Raw genomic sequence first — 18,709 nt, 5'->3', positions numbered from 1 at the left:
ACAAAGAAAGCTCCAGGATTTCATGATCACGCACACATTAAGGACGCAGAACAGGACATCAAATATAGCTAGGACTGCACGTGTTTTCATAGATTTTTTAATTTTGTTGATTGTTATATTTTGGTTTGGATGTTTGAATCACCTCTAACATGAGTAATAGAACAACCGTTGTTAAAAGCTAATAACTCATCAGATCAGAACAAATACAATATTCAATATTCTCAATATATTATGAATTAAATAAATAAAATGTTAATTAACGTTAACTAAATTCATTATATTTACTTTAATTTTAAAATTATCTTATAAATACTATTTACATTAATTAAAACTCATCAAAATATTTATTGCGACTAAATTTTAAATATGAATATTATACTATCACATATATACAACAAAGGAAAATCTCCCAAAAATGATTTTTTGACCAAATGAACACACAAAGGGAAAAAGTGACAACTATATCATTATTATATAGATATATAAATATAAATAAATATTTAAATAAAAATAATAATAATTAAAAAATAATAAAATATTTTATTTTCAAGAAAAACTTTATTCGATTCAAAACTGATTTTTTCTCAAAATATTTTTTTGAAATTCTTCTTTTGATTGTTTTTTAAATTTCAAATTCTTTTGTGAAAATTCTTATTTTCAATTATAAATCTTAAGTATATATTTAAAATAAAAATCCCAACCCCCCCCCCCCCCCAAAACAAAAAATCACTCAAATCTATATCATAAGTATATGATTAGTTAACCATAGTTGTATAAGTTATTTTAAACCATTTTTAACAAAACTTATTTCGGTCATTTTGAAACTTGTGTGTTATATTTGTGATAAAAAAAAATTAGTGCTATCCTAATTTATTTTTCATATAACAACCACACATTAATTATACAACTTTTTTGAATACAAATCAAAGTTAAATATTATGAACATAGCTTAATTGTTTATGTTATTCAAATAAAATATATGTAAAATGTATGATAAAATATTTATGACTGTGAACGCAAGCATCTACTAATATTACTAAAAGTTAATATCTTAAAAATATATATATAGATATTTATCAACATAATGAATATATTTTTATAGTTACATATAAAGAAATATAGCTAATAAGAGGTTATAATTTTAAATAAACATAAATAATAAAACAAGAAATAATATTTCAAATAAGAAAATTATATAAATAAATTATATTTTAATTTAAAAGTTATTATTAAACAAATCAAAATTATTAATACAGAGTATAAAATCTAGTATATTGATAAAAGATTCGATGATTTGGATAAGGACCGCACTTGTCATCTAGTATGTCTTGGACTCTTTGGGCCTAAAGCTGTTTAGGTTTCTTGCATATAAAGTCTGACAGAAATACAGGATTAAGCGGAAGTTTAGGGTTTGGTTCATCTTAAGCTCAGCGATTCCATCTAGGGTTTATAAAATCTGCCATGGAAGATTTGGAGCAGCAGTTCTCGGAGGGTCTAATATTAAGCACATCCAGACATGAAACACATGCATCAAACTCGGTAAGAGAATACTCATTAGACCCAATCCCTGATGATCTACTTGTCGAAATATTCTCTCTAGTCCCCTTAAAGTCTGTAGCTAGGTTTAGTTGCGTTTCGAAATACTGGGCATCCATACTTCGTCATCATGATTTCACTGAGTTGTTTCTGACAAAGTCTTTGACTTGTCGGCGGCTCCGGTAAAATCTAAGGGCAAGTTGTTCTGCTACTCTTCACCTCAGCCTCATAATCCAGACCATAATTCTTCTCTTGTAACCACCTCTTATCACCCTACGTTGGTTCGTGATTATTGTCCAACTTATATCTATAAACCGATATGTGGATTGGTCTTGCTTCAAAGATGTGGAAGAAAAAAAGGCCGATGATTTGTAACGCTGCCAAGGGAAAAGTCCTAACCTTACCCAAAGTGCCTAGAAAAGGAACAAACACTCTCAGGGGAATATACTTAGGCTACGATCCGATCGGAAAAGAGTTCAAAGTGTTGTGTTTGAGTATGAACAACTCACTCTATGGTAGTTCCAATGCTCATTGGATTTTGACGTTGGAGTATGGAAAACGTTTGCGGAGAATGCTCCAACCAACTTCAATTTTAGGGAGAATAGTGGTGGAGTAGATGGTGATATTAATATATGCATAAATGGTGCTTAGTATTTCGAGGGTAGGTTGGAAGGGTCTTTTGTGATAGTTTGGTTTGATGTTAGGTCAGAGAAGTTCGGTTTTATTAACATAGATGAAGACATGTTACCAAATCATTTTGTTTTTTCTGGTCCTTTGTTCAACTACAAAGGTAAATTAGGCATACATTGTCGGGGTTGAACGAAACCTTGTGTTGTGGGTTCTAGAAGATGCTGGAAATCATAAATGGTGCAAGCATAGCTATGTATTGCCTCCTTTGCGGTACACGATACCTACGGAATGTATGTTTGTTGGAATGACTAGTACATGTGAAATTGTCTACTCGTGGAACTCTTCCATTTGGTTCTACAATTTGGAGTGGAACACTGTCAAAAGAGTCAATATTCAGGGTCTGGAAGGGATTGAGCATCCTACATTTATCAATACCTTTGTAGACTATGCGGAGAATATGAATTTTATGTAACTGTGTTCAAAAGGCTTTCATGTATTATCACTTCTGACTATATTTTGGATGTCAATGATTTCAACTTTTATCCTTTTTTGCTACAAATTGAGCATTGAACACATATTGTTCTGCTTTTTTTAATCTGGTCCATCTCTCTCTCTCTCTTCTCAAGATCTTTATCTACTCTCACACGTTAGGCTCGTTACTGTTTGGTCGGAGTACACGTTTTAGCAGTGGCATCAAAACATACGACGAGTATTTGTTGTTGTCGAACATTTCATTTATATTGTTGATACTTGATCAATTCCATATATTCAAGCTAACTAACACAATCTTCAATCCATTTTAAATGGGAGCAAATCTTATTGGACAAACAAACTCTCAGAAGTTTTATTCGATAAGAACCAGATGTAACTAGATCAGCTGAAACAAAGTAATGCTTGTAAAAAGATCAAAATCAGGGTACAATTGTACAAATGTCGTCTCTATTGCACGAGTTTTCTCAAAACGGACTCTGCGCGTTGCTCGAATCCAGGTAAAGCCCACCATTCATGTTGAATAATACAGCACAAGTTTAAAATCTAGTGGATATCAAAAATACAGCACAAGTTTTTTTAGGAATTACAAAACATTAAACTAATTTTTTATTGATAAAAGATTCGATGGTTTGGATAAAGGATCGCACTTGTCATCTAGTATGTCTTGGGCCTAAAGCTGTTTGGGTTTCTGGCATATAAAGTCATACAGAAACACAGGGTTAAGCGGAAGTATAGGGTTTGGTTCGTCTTAATTAAGCTCAGCGATCCCATCTAGGGTTTATAAAATCCGCCATGGAAAATTTGGAGCAGCAGTTCTCGGAGGGTCTAATCTTAACCACATCCAGACATGAAACACAATCCTCAAACTCGGTAAGAGAACACTCACCAGACCCAATCCCTGTCGATCTACTTATCGAGATATTCTCTCGAGTCCCTTTAAAGTCTATAGCTAGGTTTCATTGCCTATCGAAATTCTTGGCATCCATACTTCGACGTCATGATTTCACTGAGTTGTTTCTGACCAAGTCCTTGACTCGTCCACGGCTCCTTTTCACGGTAAAAACTAAGGGCAAGTTGTTGTTCTACTCTTCACCTCAGCCTCATAATCCAGACGACAACTCTTCTCTTGTTGCCACTTCTTATCACCCTACATTGGTTCCTGATTATCAGCCAACTTATATATGTAAACCGGTATGTGGATTGGTCTTGCTTCAGGGATGTGGAAGAAGAAAAAGGCCGCTGATTTGTAACCCTGCCAAGGGAAAAGTCCGAACCTTACCCAAAGTTCCTAGAAAAGGAATAAACACTCCCAAGGGAATATACTTAGGCTACGATCCGATCGGCAAACAGTTCAAAGTGTTGTGTTTGAGTTTGAACAACTCACTCTATATTAGTCCCAATACTCATTGGATTTTGGCATTGGAGTCTGGAAAACGTTTGTGGAGAACGGTGGAACACAAGTTCAATTTTAAGGAGAATATTGATATATGCATAAATGGTGTTTTGTATTTCAGAGGGTACATTGGAAGGGTCTTTTGTGATAGTTTGGTTTGATGTTAGGTCAGAGAAGTTCGGTTTTATTAACAAAGATGAAGACATGTCACCAAAGCCTAATGATTATGATACTAGTCCTTCAACTTTGTTCAACTACAAAGATAAACTAGGTATACATTGTCTGGTTGAAGAAAATCTTGTGTTGTGGGTACTAGAAGATGCTGGAAATCATAAATGGTCCAAGCATAGCTATGTATTGTCTCCTTTGGGGTACCACATAGTTTCGCGGAGTTTGTTTGTTGGAATGACTAGTACAGGTGAAATTGTCTACTCATGGAACTCTTCCGTTTGGTTCTACAATATTGAGAAGAACACTATTAAAAGAGTCAATATTCAGGGACTGGAAGAGCTTGAGCCTCCTACATTTATCAACACCTTTTTAGACTATGTGGAGAATATGAAGTTTTTGTAACTGTATTCAAAAGGCTTTCCATGTATTATTTACTTGAGATTATATTTTGGATTTCAACTCTTGTGACATTTTGTTCCTTTTAGGCTTTGTTTGTATTTTAACTTTATAATAGTTTTGTTTTGCTACAAATTGAGCATTGAACACATACTGTTCTGTTTTTTTTCTTAATCTTCTCCATCTCTCTCTTCTCTAGATCTTTATATTCTCTCACACGTTAGGCTCGTTATTGTTTGGTCGGAGTACACGTTTTAGCAGTGGCATCAAAACATGGGACGAGTAGTGGTTGTTGCCGAATACTATTGATACTTGATCAAAATTCCATATGTTCAAGCTAACTTACACAATCTTCTAGTGATCCATTTAAAATGGGAGGAGAGCATATCTTATTGGACTAACAAACTCTCAGAAGTTTTAATCGATAATATGCATCAGATCGCAAGCACCAGACATAACCAGGTCAGCTGAAACAAAGTAATGCTTGCAATAATACTACAGATTTAAACCAAATCATACAAAATCAGGGTACAAGTGTCGTCCCTACTGCACGAGTTTTCTTAAAACGGACTCTGCGCGGTGCTCGAATCCGGGTAAAGCCCATTCATGTTGAATAATGTCGAGACCATCCTTCTCAGCGCCCAAGCTCTGTAGCCAATTTTGCAAATGCAACAATCAGGATTTGGACCAATGCTAGAATGAAACAATGTAGGATGATTAAAGAAAGTCTAGAAGGTGCTTGTGATAGATATACCTTTGATGCGTCAAAACCAAATCCACCCATTTGCATCATTCGTTGTGTATCATCAATAGCTGCATAACTTGCAATGAGTAAAGAGTTTTGTGAGGAGAAATGGTGTCAATAAGTAGTGTAGGTGAACACTAACCATTTTCATCTCCAAGAATGAGACTAAATAAGCCTCTTAATCCGAACAAGTTCAAGAAGTACCTAGGACATGGAAGAACAACAGCTCATGAAACAAGAGAATATTAACAGAACCCGTATACGCTGACATATGCCATCCTCTTTGTAACTAGATACGTACCATGAACGGCTGCTCACGTAGCTAACATCAACAGTACTCAGGTCTATCCCGTTCTGTAGCATTGCCCTGAACCTCTGAGTCAGTGGAAACGGTATTTTGGCTGCAAGATAAGATTAGGAAGTTTCAGTTTCAGATGCTACAAAACCTAAGAGAATAACACAAAGGGAAACAAACCTGCAACAAACCCAGAGAAGAAGAAGTTGACCCATGCGAAAGTGAGCGTCTGGCATACGGTAGAGTTCATCAGTTTCCTAATATACCAATAACAGCAAGATTGATAAAATCAAAAACTTTACTATACCTGCGGTATAATCATAGAAAGATTTTTCTTCATCATATCCATGGCCATGTTAGGATCAGAAAACATCTGAGCTTGTGGGTTTTGAGCTTGGTCCTTGGGCACATGTAGCAATCCATTTTCCTGCAGCAACCAAAACTCAATCTTGTCTCAAGCATAACAACGAGAAACTATAAAATGAATATAAAAGCTTAAAGCTTCCATTGTCCAAGCTGGAAATCAACAACTCTCTTGGTAACTAGTAAAGACAGTAATCTCAGGAGATAAGTTAGAGCTGATTCGACACAAGCATAGTTCATATGATTGGTCATTCCTCAAGGCAAAGTTGAAGCTCCACACAATAAGGCACACAACTTGGAAGATAAGTAGTAAGAGTATCATACCTCGTTGCTGAAGTAGAATCTCCGAGCTCGGAAGGACTTGGGCGGGATGAAATTGGCGCCGGCCTTCAGATTCCGAGCCCTGATTACAACTTGCCTGGGATACACCCAAAACTCAAATCAGATAATTCTGGTAAAACAGATCTGTTTGTAGATGGGGAGAGGCAAGAAGAAGATAACTCACCCTTCTTTGACGATCTTTGCGTCGGGAGTTGGAGACGAACGCATGAGCTTGGAGACGAAGTAGCGGAGAACGCCGATTAGCACCATCACTACGGAGAGAGGGATCAGGACCCAGTCTCTGATCGCCGTGTCTAGAACCAGATCTTCCGCCATTGATGAATGATTCTCGAGTTTTCTTGCTTCGATCCGGTGAAGTAGATGCGTTCGATATGTATCTGATTTAACCAAATTCGATCTCATAACCGAACTAAACCGAACTGCGTTTTAAACCACTCCGTCCTTCCCAAGCTGACTAAACCGACTGAATTAATTGCTGAGACGACGGTTTACTTCGATTTCGATTAGGCACATACATATATTTGTTTACAGATAGCTGAGTTATGTGATTAACCAATCGGTGGCAGGTTATTATTCCTTTCATTGTCACTTATATTGTTGAAAGTTTTAGCTGTTTCAAATTAACTTTTTTTTTTTACCACAACTAGTTATTGCGAAAAAAGATCATGAGTCCAATCTTACAAACAAAAACAATGCAGGAATGTGAAGATATTTATGGAACCAGTCTTTCACATAGCGCCTATAAGACCGGCGAGCCTACAATTCCATTTTAATCTCTCGCATCATGTCATGTTCATAAGATAGTCACTATGGCGTGTACCTTGGTTTAGCCTCCTCTGTAACAGTGAATTACGGCGTTTGCAAATTTGCAATGAGCTTCGCTGAGAAGATAGTCAGAGAAGCAGAAAACTAGAAACAACAATTAACACACAAGTTTTGTACTTCTTCTTTTCTTCCTAAAACTTTCATTGGTAAATGGCTATAAATACAAAACATCTTACACTTAAAGAGTTTTAAGTACAAGAAACATCATCATACATATTTTCTGAATACTGTATCAACCTAACCATTTTGATACACAACCAACTAAAACAACAAGGAAGATGAATATAGGCATTAAAGGAAGTTAAAAAAGTGAGAATGTTCTGTTCTTCCCTATCAGGGTTCTACACCCCCACAAGTCATAAGTGGGTCCACCTGCAAGAGGATTGTAATACAGAAATCAATAGCTGGCAGTGCCGAAATATAAATATCACAATCTGAGAGAGATCAAGCTTCTCTTACACTAGCAGTTCCTAGTTAATTAAGTCAGAACCAGAAGATATCAAGATATATGGCGCCTCAGCATCTCATTTATCCCCACAGCTGAAATGCTTTCACATCCAAGAAGCTCACGGAGCTTCTCATCACACTGAATAGCCATTGGATTTGCAGGGTCCTGTTAAAACATACCGAAAAGCAGAATCAAACGGTGCTTAGTTTCTTTTGTATGACCATTCAAAAATGAAGAAGCAGCCAGAGAATATCAACACTAACCTCTAAATGGTTGAGTTTAATATACTCCCACACACGGCAGATAATCTCTTCGTCTGTCATCACCATCTCACCAGTGCCAAAGAACTTAGCAAGTGGCTCAGATAATGAAACAGTTGAAGAGGTTGAACTAACAGGCTCTTTGGTCTTAGTCTCCACCTCAGCTTTTGCCCGTTTCGATTGGCTAGAGTCCTCTGCAAAAAAAAAAAGAGAATTCAAACCAGTCAGTAACACTGAACTACCCAAGAACATTTGAAGTTGAGGGAAAAACCATTACTTGATGGATCAAGCGGGAGAATATGCTTAGCGAGCAACTTATTCATCTTGAACATGTCAGTACAATCAGTCTCGAAAACAACACGCAACGCATCATCACAGATGATCTTCCGCTTGTTACTCGGGTCTTGGAGGTTGTTCTTCCTTATGTAAGCCCACAACTGCCTCACAATCTGACAACCATAAAGCCATTCAACACTTTTAACAACAACCCAAATGGGAGCTTAAATACACATTGGCATAACCGTGAATGGAGGGAGCCGCATAACCTCAGTTCTGGGAAGGGCAGGTTCGCCAACAACGACTTGAAGCTCAGGAGAAACCCTACAGACTTTGTTAAGTCCTCCAGGACCACCCTTTCTCTTAGTTCCAGCTGATGCACTGCAATAGAGACAAAAACCCCAAGTCATAAAGATTTAAACTTTCCTAAAAAGGAAACCCCCCAATTACTTGCAATGGGAAAGATTAAGCCTCAAATTAACGAAACCGAACCCTAAAAATCGAACCTTGATTTAGAGGGTCCTTGTCGCTGATGGTGCTGCGGCTGCTGGAAATAAGAGTGGTAAGGAGGAGGAGGCTGGAGAGCGAAATGTTGAGGAGGGTGAAGTGCGAAATGCCCTTTCGCCGGAACATTGACGCCGGAATGCAGCTGCTGTAGATACTGAGGCGGAGGTTGTGGGGTTGAGGAGGAGGAGGCTAGTGGGTGAGGAGAATGGAGGAGGAGATTAATTTGGTCTCTGATGAAATTGGTTTTATCCGAGAGGTCTAACCCTAGCTTAGCCTCGAGCTGGTGAACAACACTGGTTAAGGATGTGAGAGAGGTGGGGTCGGATTGTCGGAGCAAAGTCTCGACTCCTCTCGCTAGATCTTGGTCAGACACCATTTGACGAGTTTACAATTCACAGCCTTTTATCATTTACCCACACCAACAAAAAATAAAAATATTTCTCTGTCTTATGACTTATCCTCTCTCTCTCTCTCTCTCTTCTTCGTTGTCTCTGTTTTTTCTCTCCCTCTCTCTCTCTTTATAACTCTATGAATGACGAATATGCCTTTCTTAGTTGGTTTTCATATGTATTTCGTTTAATGTCTCCCTTTTGAGTCTTCATATTTGTCTTATAGGTAAAGGGTATTCTCGTCGTTTTGGCAACCTCGACGACTTTTTACTTATGTTTTGAACTTTTGAGCTTTCTGATATACACATATAGTGATGTACACCAACCAACATTGCAGAAGATTATGGGTGCGTGCACTTACCCCCATAATAATTTTAAAATTTAATATATTTTTTAAAAATTTGATGTTTATACCTATAATCATATGTAAAGTTTACATATATTCTAACATTTGTACACCCATTGAAAATTATCTTTGGATTCGCCCCTACACCCAACCCAAAAGGATGTTCTAAACTGCCATGGAAGATACGCATTTATGGTACAAGTTGATAGTTGGGGAAGAAGAAGAAGAAGAATGTGGTGAAATTGACTACAAGAAATAGAAGACGAGGGTTTTAGCAAGTTAAAAGTCAAATCTCCTTAAGATCATCATCGTCTCCAATAACTAAGATAAAACAAACAGAAAAATCTAGACTCTGTATCTAGAGAGTTTTTCACTTCCCAAAAAATAAAACGAAATTCTCTGACAAAACGATGAACAAAAAAAACTATATATATGATTTTCTTCTTCTGCGATTTTCCTCTCATTGCGTTTTCGGCTTCTCGATCTTGACATAAGGAAGAACTCCAAGAAAGTACTTCACGTACCTTCGGACTCCATCCACGTTTCTGAGCTCGACAGAACATCAAGAACGTGTTCGCGCAGTAAGAGTTAAACCCCATAAAACAATGCCACAGAGCATGCCCCTGAGGATTCACCGGCCACCGAGATACCCTCTCGCAGAAAACACGGTCACAGAACCAGCAAACGCTCCCCACCAGAATCGTAGCAACGTACCATTTCGCGATCCTCTTGGCAGCAGCGTCCTCCGTGTGAATGTAGTACTTGTACATCCGAGAATATTGAAACATAATATAGGTCAGCTATCTTTAACTTTATTTTTTTCGTAGACATACAGCTGAATCTCAAGCTACAAATTCTAGTTTAAAACTAGTAAGTCACAACTAATGATAAGTAAGACTCTCTATAAACTCGGCTGACGTAAATCTTGAACATTGGTTTTACTTAAGCTAGTCCATAAAGAAGAGACGGTAGTTTTTGATTCTAGCTGCTCGACTTTTTTGTAATTCTTTGAGAAATATTCTAACGGCCCATTTATGATCGTTGCAAATAAAGTCACCGACTAAATTGTGGGACTAGAAGAGCCCATGTACGCTCTTGTATATAAAGTTAATTAGTCCTAGGGTTGAGGAAATTGAGGAAAGAAGAAAGCTGAAGCCCTAGGGTTTCGTTAGTTATAAGCGATCTGAAATTCAAGCTATTCCAGTGTTTGTACAATCCATCAGCCATGAAACGTTTGGAGCAGCAGTTATCAACCACGTCCATACATGAAACCCAGTCTTCGAACTCGGTAAGAAATCACTCAGACCCGCCATCAGGAGATGATCTGCTTATTAGTATATTCTCTCGACTGCCCTTAAAGTCTATAGCTAGGTTTCGCTGCGTATCGAAATTCTTGGCATCCATCCTTAGCCGTCATGATTTCACTGAGCTATTTTTGACCAAGTCTTTGACTCGTCCACGGCTCCTTTTCACCGTAAAAGCTACTAATGGCAAGTTGTTGTTCTACTCTTCACCTCAGCCTCACAATCCAGACAATAACTCTTGTCTGGTTCCTACCCCTTATCATACGTCTTCTTTTCCAGAATATCTTCCAAGCGATATATGTAGCACGGTCTGTGGATTGGTATTGCTTCAGGGATGGAAAAGAAAGGTGCGAGTGATTTGTAATCCTGCCACCGGAGAGTTCTTAACCTTACCCAAAGTGAAAGTTAAGAGTAACCCCACAGAGATTGCCCAAACTAAAACGTATTTAGGGTATGATCCGATCGGGAAACAGTTCAAAGTATTGTGTGTCACCTTTTCACGTGATGAAAGACCCAAGACTCATCAGGTTTTGACATTGGAGTCTGGAAAACGTGTATGGAGAACGGTCGAACACAAGTTCTATTTTGAGGACAACATTAAAATGAGTGGTGACATATGCATAGACGGTGTTTTGTATTTCAGAGCTGCCGTTGGACGATCTTCTATGATAGTTTGCTTCGACGTTGGGTCTGAAAAGTTCAGCTTTATTAACACAAATGAAGACATGAGAATACAGTATCCTTGTTTAGCAGGTTCTTTGACATTGTTCAACTACAAAGGTAAATTAGGTATACGTCACCAGGATTCAGATAATATGTTTTGTGAAAAAGAACTTGTGTTGTGGGTTCTAGAAGATGCTGGAAATCATAAATGGTGCAAGCATAGCTATGTATTGTCTCCTTTGGGGTCCGACCTAGTCCAATATAACAGGTTTATTGGAATGACTAGTACAGGTGAAGTTGTTTTGTCAATATTGGGCGAACCATCAGACCTTTTCTACCTCTCCTTCTACAATTTGCAGTCGGGGACTTTTAAAAGGGTCTACTTTCAGGGACTAGAAGAGTTTAAGCAACAATTTACAACTCCTGACACCTTTCTAGACTATGTTGAGAATATAAAGTTTATGTAAGTGCGTTCAAGGCTTTCATATATATATTAAACTTTTGGGTTTCAGCTCTTTTAATGATATTCATTTTACTGTTTGGATTCTTTATAATATATATCTAATTTTTGCTCTAAAGTTTTTTTGACCATTACTTGTTCTTAGTTCCTTCGATGTCACGCTAGACTAAATTTCAATCCAATCACAAATAATGGATTCATCAACAAGCTAACGGATTTGATAACCAAAAGAAACCAAAACGAAGTAGAAGAAGAGTCCAGACTCAAAATCAGACCAGAAACAAATGATTAGCTTAAGTAAATCACTTTTCTTCTTGTCTTCAGAGATTACATATATAGGTACAATATTCACTCGTGTGCAAAGATTGCTCTAACCAATTCAAAACAAACAGGACCAACTCTGCATCCGTAACTTGATCCATGAATCTATACACGGTAGGTCCTTAGCTGATCGAGTGCCCCAAAACTAGACTCCATTGCATATTCTATTTGAAACTAAGTGTCTATGCCTTTGAAACTAAGAAAGGAAAAAAAAAAGCATTGAAGACAATTCTAACCGCTAGACTCCATTGCATATTCTATTTCTTACCCATGTTTTTGACCATCCTTATAGCAATTTTATCAGATTATAAGTCACTTTGTTCCCTTAATGCTTATTACAAGATATACGATATTCTCTTAATGCTTCTACCTTTTGTATCTAATCTGAACATGTAATTCATCAGAGCCCATCTACCTCCTTCGCATGACTGAATAATATATATGGCAATCGTATCAAGACAGTTTATGACATGCCAGTAGTAGGTCATTATTCTTGGCATTCTTTGACTTTGTTCAACTACAAAGGTAAATTAGGTATACAATATAAGGAGAATCCATGTCGGGATAGACTTGTATTGTGGGTTCTAGAAGATGTTGAATATCATAAATGGTCCAAGCATATCTACGTATTCTCACCTTTGGATAAGGAGCTGGTCAAGTGTACCGAGTTTGTTGGAATGACTGGTACAGGTGAAGTGGTTTACTTCTCATACTCATACCACCCAGTAAACCGGTACCACGTTCTCTTCTACAATATAGAGAGGAAGACTTTTACAAGAATCAATATTGTGAAGAGGTTAAGTGTCGTAGTAGATACACATTCCTTGACTATTTGGAGAATATGGAGTTTATGTAAGTGTATTCAAGGCTTTCATATATATATTGTTACTTTTTGTCTCCATTTTTTCGATTGCGACTGAACTAGCCTTTCCTCATAAAGATTTGAAAAAGCTCGGCACTCAACATCCCTGGGTGGAAACGGATGACAGTTTTTACATTAGGTTTTTGAACTTCTGAGTGAATAACCTAACTATTTGGCTGTTATCACTTATAAGTTGCTGTCATTACGTTTCTACATCGTACGTTTATTTTTATGAAAATTGCAAATGTGTGGTCCATATATTTATCTCAGTACATGGCATGTATCATTAGTTGTTATGCCTTGAAGATTTTTATTTATTTTTTACTAAGAAATTGAGTTTCACTACTAAAATGAGCAGGTTGTCACTACAAGAAAAGAGTGTCAACTCCGACAAAAGTTTTCTGAGAACATGCATCATCGGAAAATCTGCTTCAACTTTACCAGAAATTACTGAGAAACTATAAATTTCATCTGAATATTCTCGGAAATTTCCTATGAACAATATTTGTCAGAATTTGGTCACAATATATAGTCGGAATCTTCCGAGAATTGTTTTTTGTCGGAATGTTTGTTGGTATTCTCTCGGGAATTACCGACGGCAACGAAGTCTCTGAAATTTGTCAGAAAAATTGACGGAAAATAGCCGGAAGAGTTGTTGCGTACACGTGTTACGACGGCAATAGTTTCCGAGGAGACATCGACGACAACCGGCGACAATAGTTTCTCGGTTTGTGATAATTTGTTGGCGTTCAAGTTAAGTTTCATTTCTTAAATCAACCATCTCCCCCATAGAAAATTACAATTTTGTAGATCTCGCTATAATCCTCTAATTTTCTCAAAGATATTTTCAACCACGCCTCTCTAATCCTTTCAGCCGACCAATGTAGGAACATCTTAAGCTTCTTAAAGTTCTCTTATGCTTTATATTCTTATTATATCATGGTCAGATGTTGTTACTTATTGAAATAAAGTAGATTTTTTGGGCAGATCTTGTGATTTTGCTTTGTTTGCTGTGGGAGGAGAACGACTGACTCTGGTGTGTGGTCTAACAGTATCGTCTCGATGCGGTGAGGGATGGGTTGTCTTGTCCACTTTTGTCTCCTCTGTCGTTGTCAATTCTTCTTCTAAACTAGATTGTAAGCAAGTTTGATACCTGGCACGGCTTGTTCTTCACAGCATCTCAGATCCGACTTTCCAGATATCGAAGATGTCATCTTCTTTGGCGTGATGGCTAGGGTTATGTGTTGTATCCGGTTTGTACGGTTTTCTTCTCTAACTTTGTTTTATGTAAACCACTTATAATCTCTCCGGTTAGGATTGGTATATATATTAATACATATTATTTTAAAATACTATTGTGTAACTAGACTCGGCACATTAAACTAAACCGGTGGTTTCGTTGAACCAAACTTCTGCTCTGTTTTTTTTTAATAAAACTTTTAGTTTTTTTGTTTAATTTTTTTTCTTGAAATTGTCAATAATTTTTCGGAAATCACCGACAACATTAAGACAAAACTGTTCATCGGCAATGTTATCGGAAGTATCTCGGTTGTTTCCGACGATAGTTTCCTAGAATATCCCGAGAATTTTTTTTTCGTCGGTAATTTTCCGACAAAATCACGATGATCATTGTTTTCCGACGCTCAAACTCTGACTAATTGTTGATCATCGGAAATACGACGGGTTTCATCGATTCCGACAACGTTGCGAGGTATTTTGCTGTCGGCATGTAGATTTATTCTTGTAGTGTGTGTTTTACAAAAGGTCTAATCAGGACAGGAGAGAAGCTCCATGGCAAAAAGGATAAAACATGGAGTGGCCAGTGTTAGAAGATTATAGTCCACCCAAGTTGTGAACGCAGATCGGAGCGCATATCAGTTGAAGACGATGGATCCGGGAGAAGAGCAAAAAGCAGATGAGAAAAAGGGGAGAGAGTGTACCTCTAGCGTCGGCACGCGCGCGGACGCGCCACTGGACGCCGGAGTTGAAACAGAGACGCGCTTGAGGTCGAGAGAGAGTGTGGGGGAAGAGAGAGAGAGCTAATCTTTTATCACATATAGACTTTAAGCTATACATCTTCGGTTGCAAATGTGTGGCCCATATATATATCTCAATACATTATACATTGCATGTTTTTTTTATCAAACAACAATTCCATTAACTTAAAGTCTCAACCTCTATCAGCAGAGGAAATACAAAGTAAAAAGGCACAACTTGCCATATTACAAACACAAGAAAACACAACACATACATGTGAATCCTCAAAAGATAAGATAAGGGATCGAATAGCCAATAAGATCCAATGAACATCAAAAGACCAACTCTCTGAAAGGAGGCGACTGAGTTCATGGCAGTCTGACTTGCAAACCAGCTGAGAAATGCCCAAAAGGGCTAGACACTCTGCAACAAAGGCAGTGAGGTCATGATACCAGGACAATGAACAACAAAGTCTTCGTGAGACCAAACAAATCTGATGCATTGTAAGGAAGCAAATACTGTTGCTTTTCTTTCCAAATTGCCACCAATGGTTAGAAAACAATACATACACCTCCAAAGTTAAACCACAGACATATAAAACCCTGCATACTTCAGAAAAGGAATGAGCCAAGGCAACATAATTGCTACTGAAGAACCTGAGAACAGAGGAATGAGACCCCAAACAAACCAAGGCTATGATTTTATTCTCAATGAGACTTTGCCTACTCTCCAAACATCTTGACAAGTAAACTATGAAACTTGGGACAATGAGCAACCAAGAGACGAAAACAAATGCACAAGACACGGATTCACAATTCCAACCAGAGACCATATCATTTTTTATATCAAGTACTAGTGAATAAACACAGATCTGAAAAAACTTGAGGCTAGTAGATTAAGAGACCAAAATCGAACTTAACAGAGTTAGAACGAGCCGGATAGAACCCGGAATTGAACCCGCATACTGCAGTAAAGGAGTCACAGAAAACCACAAGAACAAACACCACTGAAACTAATAGATTTACTAAACAGACGGACAGTATAATCACTGCAGAGTCGAAGAAGCGGCAAAGGAACAGGGACAGATCCGGTGGGTGGGGAGGAACGGAAAGGACATGAGGAGAGCACTCGGCTGGCAGATCTAGTAGAAACACGAGCGGCGGCGGTTCTGGAGGCGGAGGAAGGAGCAACGGTGCAAAGGGACAAAGAACAAGCAGAGCCATGGAAGAAAGGAAGAGGAGGGCGAAAGAGGAGTGTTCTCGTCGGTGGACGAGAGGCCACACCGACGGCTGCGAAAACGTTCATAGGAATCGGGTTGGGAGAGAAAAGGTTTTTTTTTTTACGTAAGTTTATTCTTTTATACATAGCATGTATTATTAGTTGTTATGCCTTGAAGATTTTAAAAAAAAATTACTAAGAATTTTTAGTTTCATTACTAGAATGAGCATGTTGTGTTTTACAAAAGGTCTAATCAGGACAGGATAAACTCCATGGCAAAAAAAATAAAAAAATAAAACATGGAGTGGTCTGTGTTAGAAGTTTATACCCCACCCAAGTTGTGAAAGCAGTCCAACCAGAGTTTATCACTGACCTCACATCGCAGAAATATATGATATCTGCCTTCAATAAAACCTTTGCAGAGGCAGTATGCTTTTTTTTTTTGGATTTTAAGGCAGTGGTACTAAACTAGACGAACACTTCTATTGAATCAAGAAGCAGAACCAGAAAATGAGGAGTAAGAGAAGTGAATCCATAATCTTGGTTTCACTTTTAGTTAGTTCACAAAGAAGAGACGATAGTTCTAGTATCTGAGGTTTAACTCAGCTGAGGTTTTGAGAAAGATTAATAATATCCCCCCATTTAAGATCGTTGCAAATAAAGTCACCGAGTATGTTTTGGGCCTTAAGAGCATCTGCATCAGTGAACTCCATGGGAAAGTGAACCTGTCTCCTGCAGGGTCACTGCACTGAAACCAGGTCATCACTGTAGCGCGGACCCCACAGCACGTGGCGGCCCGCGATTGATCCGATTAATTAATTTTCTTTTTTTAACAAAAATCAAACAGAAAAAGAAAATAATAAAAAAATACTTTGTGAATCCCTTCCACTAGGTTCACTATACAGCCCACTTCTGACTCTTGCGTATGTTAACTAGTCGAAATTAAGGAAAGAAGAAAGCTAAAGCCTCTAGGGTTTCGTTCGTCTTAATTAAGTTATATATATGAATGGGTTTGTAAAATCCATCCGCCAAGAAAAATATGGAACAGCAGTTCTCGGAGAATCTAACATCAGCAACCCCCTCTAGATTTGAAGCACAATGTTCGAAATCGGTAAGAGAATACTCAGTCCCACAAATCCCAGATGATCTGCTTATCATTATATTCTCTCTTGTCACGGGAAAGTCTGTAGCAAGGTTTCGTTGTGTTTCGAAACACTGGGCATCCGATCCGTACTTCGCCGTTCTGATTTCACTGAGTTATTTTGGACCAAGTCTTTGACTCGTCCACGTCTCCTTTTCACCATAAACTTTAAGGGCAAGTTGTTCTTCTACTCTGTACCTCAGCCTCATAATCCAGATGATAACTCTTCTCTTGTAGCCACCCCATATCAAACGTGTTCATTTCCAAAACGTCTTCTTGCTAGTATATCTAAACCACTCTGTGGATTGGCATTGCTCATGGACGAGCCGGTGATTCGTAACCCTGCCACTGGAGAATTCCTAACCTTGCCCAAAGCTCTTCTAGAAGAAAAAAACTTACCCAACCCCAAGGAGTTTTCAAAAATGTTTTGCTTAGGATACGATCCGGTCGGAAAACAGTTCAAAGTGTTGTGTATGACCTCTTCATCATTTGATGAAAGACTAACTACTCATCTGGTTTTGACGCTAGAGTCTCGAAAGCCTTTATGGAGAAAGGTGGAACGCAAATTCCTTTTTGTGACAAACAGTAGAATATCATATGGTTCTATATGTATAAATGGTGTTTTGTATTTCGGTGCTGAGTTCGGGAAATCTACTGTTATGGTATGCTTCGACGTTAGGTCTGAGAAGTTCCGCTTTATAAACACAGATGAAGTCATGGAACAAGATAGTCGTTTTGAACTTTTCAACTACAAAGGTAAATTAGGTATACATCGTAACAGTTATAATAGATATGAGAATAGATTTGTGTTGCGGGTTCTAGAAGATGCTGGGAATCATAAATGGTTCAAGCATGTCTTGGAATTGTCTCCTTACGAGGAAAAGATGGTCGAGAATACGAAGATTTGTGGAATGACTGGTACAGGTGAAATTGTATTCGCGTCGTACTCGCACCTCCCAATCAACTGGTGCCGCCTTGTCTTCTACAATATTGGAGAGAGAGACTTTTACAAGAGTCAAAATTGAGGGATTTGAAGTTGAAGAGCCTAGGGTGAAAAAATATATAGATACATTCATAGACTATGCAGAGAATGTGGAGTTTATGTAAGTGTGTTCATAAGGCTTTCCTATATCATTACTTGATAGTTGATACTTTACATTTCTCTTCTTCAAGTAGTTTGGATTTCAACTTTTTTTGCATGCATGTTTTCTTCTTTTCTCTAAGTTTTGTCTTACGTTATCACTCATTTTATTTCTCTATTTGCTTCCTCGAGATCTTTATCTTCTCTGTCACTCTAGGCCCATTCTTGTTTGACTGGATTACACGTTTTAGCAATGCCATCAACCATA

At 37.9% G+C, this 18,709-nt stretch overlaps 3 protein-coding genes and 3 pseudogenes across 3 annotated transcripts; 4 read left to right on the top strand and 2 right to left on the bottom strand.

The window, feature by feature from the left end:
• The first annotated feature begins 1,461 nt into the window (after window positions 1-1,461).
• LOC106358917 lies at window positions 1,462-5,131 on the top strand (annotated as a pseudogene).
• Window positions 3,451-5,131, top strand: LOC106383090 (annotated as a pseudogene).
• On the bottom strand, window positions 5,025-6,763 carry LOC106383092 (ER membrane protein complex subunit 3). Its single transcript, XM_013823200.3, has 8 exons — window positions 6,527-6,763; window positions 6,346-6,439; window positions 5,966-6,085; window positions 5,839-5,887; window positions 5,665-5,764; window positions 5,506-5,567; window positions 5,373-5,431; window positions 5,025-5,266 (listed from the first exon to the last, which is right to left on the bottom strand). The coding sequence occupies exons 1-8, from the start codon at window positions 6,676-6,678 to the stop codon at window positions 5,162-5,164; spliced, it is 741 nt and encodes a 246-aa protein (XP_013678654.1). The 5' UTR covers window positions 6,679-6,763; the 3' UTR covers window positions 5,025-5,161.
• A 568-nt stretch (window positions 6,764-7,331) lies between these two features.
• BNAC03G64890D lies at window positions 7,332-9,257 on the bottom strand. The gene is made up of 6 exons (XM_013823199.3): window positions 8,679-9,257; window positions 8,442-8,553; window positions 8,174-8,345; window positions 7,900-8,090; window positions 7,648-7,801; window positions 7,332-7,560 (listed from the first exon to the last, which is right to left on the bottom strand). Exons 1-5 carry the CDS (start codon window positions 9,053-9,055, stop codon window positions 7,688-7,690), a joined length of 966 nt encoding a protein of 321 aa, XP_013678653.2. The 5' UTR covers window positions 9,056-9,257; the 3' UTR covers window positions 7,332-7,560; window positions 7,648-7,687.
• A 1,306-nt stretch (window positions 9,258-10,563) lies between these two features.
• On the top strand, window positions 10,564-11,879 carry LOC106360974 (putative F-box protein At1g53360). Its single transcript, XM_022690745.2, has one exon. The coding sequence runs from the start codon at window positions 10,640-10,642 to the stop codon at window positions 11,846-11,848; it is 1,209 nt and encodes a 402-aa protein (XP_022546466.2). The 5' UTR covers window positions 10,564-10,639; the 3' UTR covers window positions 11,849-11,879.
• Window positions 11,880-12,818: 939 nt separating this feature from the next.
• LOC111206405 lies at window positions 12,819-18,627 on the top strand (annotated as a pseudogene).
• Window positions 18,628-18,709: the final 82 nt, after the last annotated feature.

This window comes from Brassica napus, chromosome C3, assembly GCF_020379485.1.
Source record: "Brassica napus cultivar Da-Ae chromosome C3, Da-Ae, whole genome shotgun sequence".
NCBI lineage: Eukaryota > Viridiplantae > Streptophyta > Magnoliopsida > Brassicales > Brassicaceae > Brassica > Brassica napus.
The sequence above is the reverse complement of the archived record's forward strand: the minus strand, read 5'-3'. Positions and strand labels throughout refer to the sequence as shown.

Excerpts from the sequence above, each read along its gene's own strand:
- LOC106383092 (XM_013823200.3), bottom strand. The coding sequence starts at position 6,678 with ATGGCGGAAGATCTGGTTCTAGACACGGCGATCAGAGACTGGGTCCTG. Across the intron at positions 5,765-5,838 it reads CTTCTCTGGGTTTGTTGCAG|CCAAAATACCGTTTCCACTG; the intron begins GTTTGTTTCCCT and ends CTTATCTTGCAG. Across the intron at positions 5,267-5,372 it reads TTGGTTTTGACGCATCAAAG|AGCTTGGGCGCTGAGAAGGA; the intron begins GTATATCTATCA and ends AATTGGCTACAG.
- BNAC03G64890D (XM_013823199.3), bottom strand. The coding sequence starts at position 9,055 with ATGGTGTCTGACCAAGATCTAGCGAGAGGAGTCGAGACTTTGCTCCGA. Across the intron at positions 8,091-8,173 it reads TCTCCCGCTTGATCCATCAA|AGGACTCTAGCCAATCGAAA; the intron begins GTAATGGTTTTT and ends TTTTTTTTGCAG. Across the intron at positions 7,802-7,899 it reads TTAAACTCAACCATTTAGAG|GACCCTGCAAATCCAATGGC; the intron begins GTTAGTGTTGAT and ends ATGTTTTAACAG.
- LOC106360974 (XM_022690745.2), top strand. The coding sequence starts at position 10,640 with ATGAAACGTTTGGAGCAGCAGTTATCAACCACGTCCATACATGAAACC.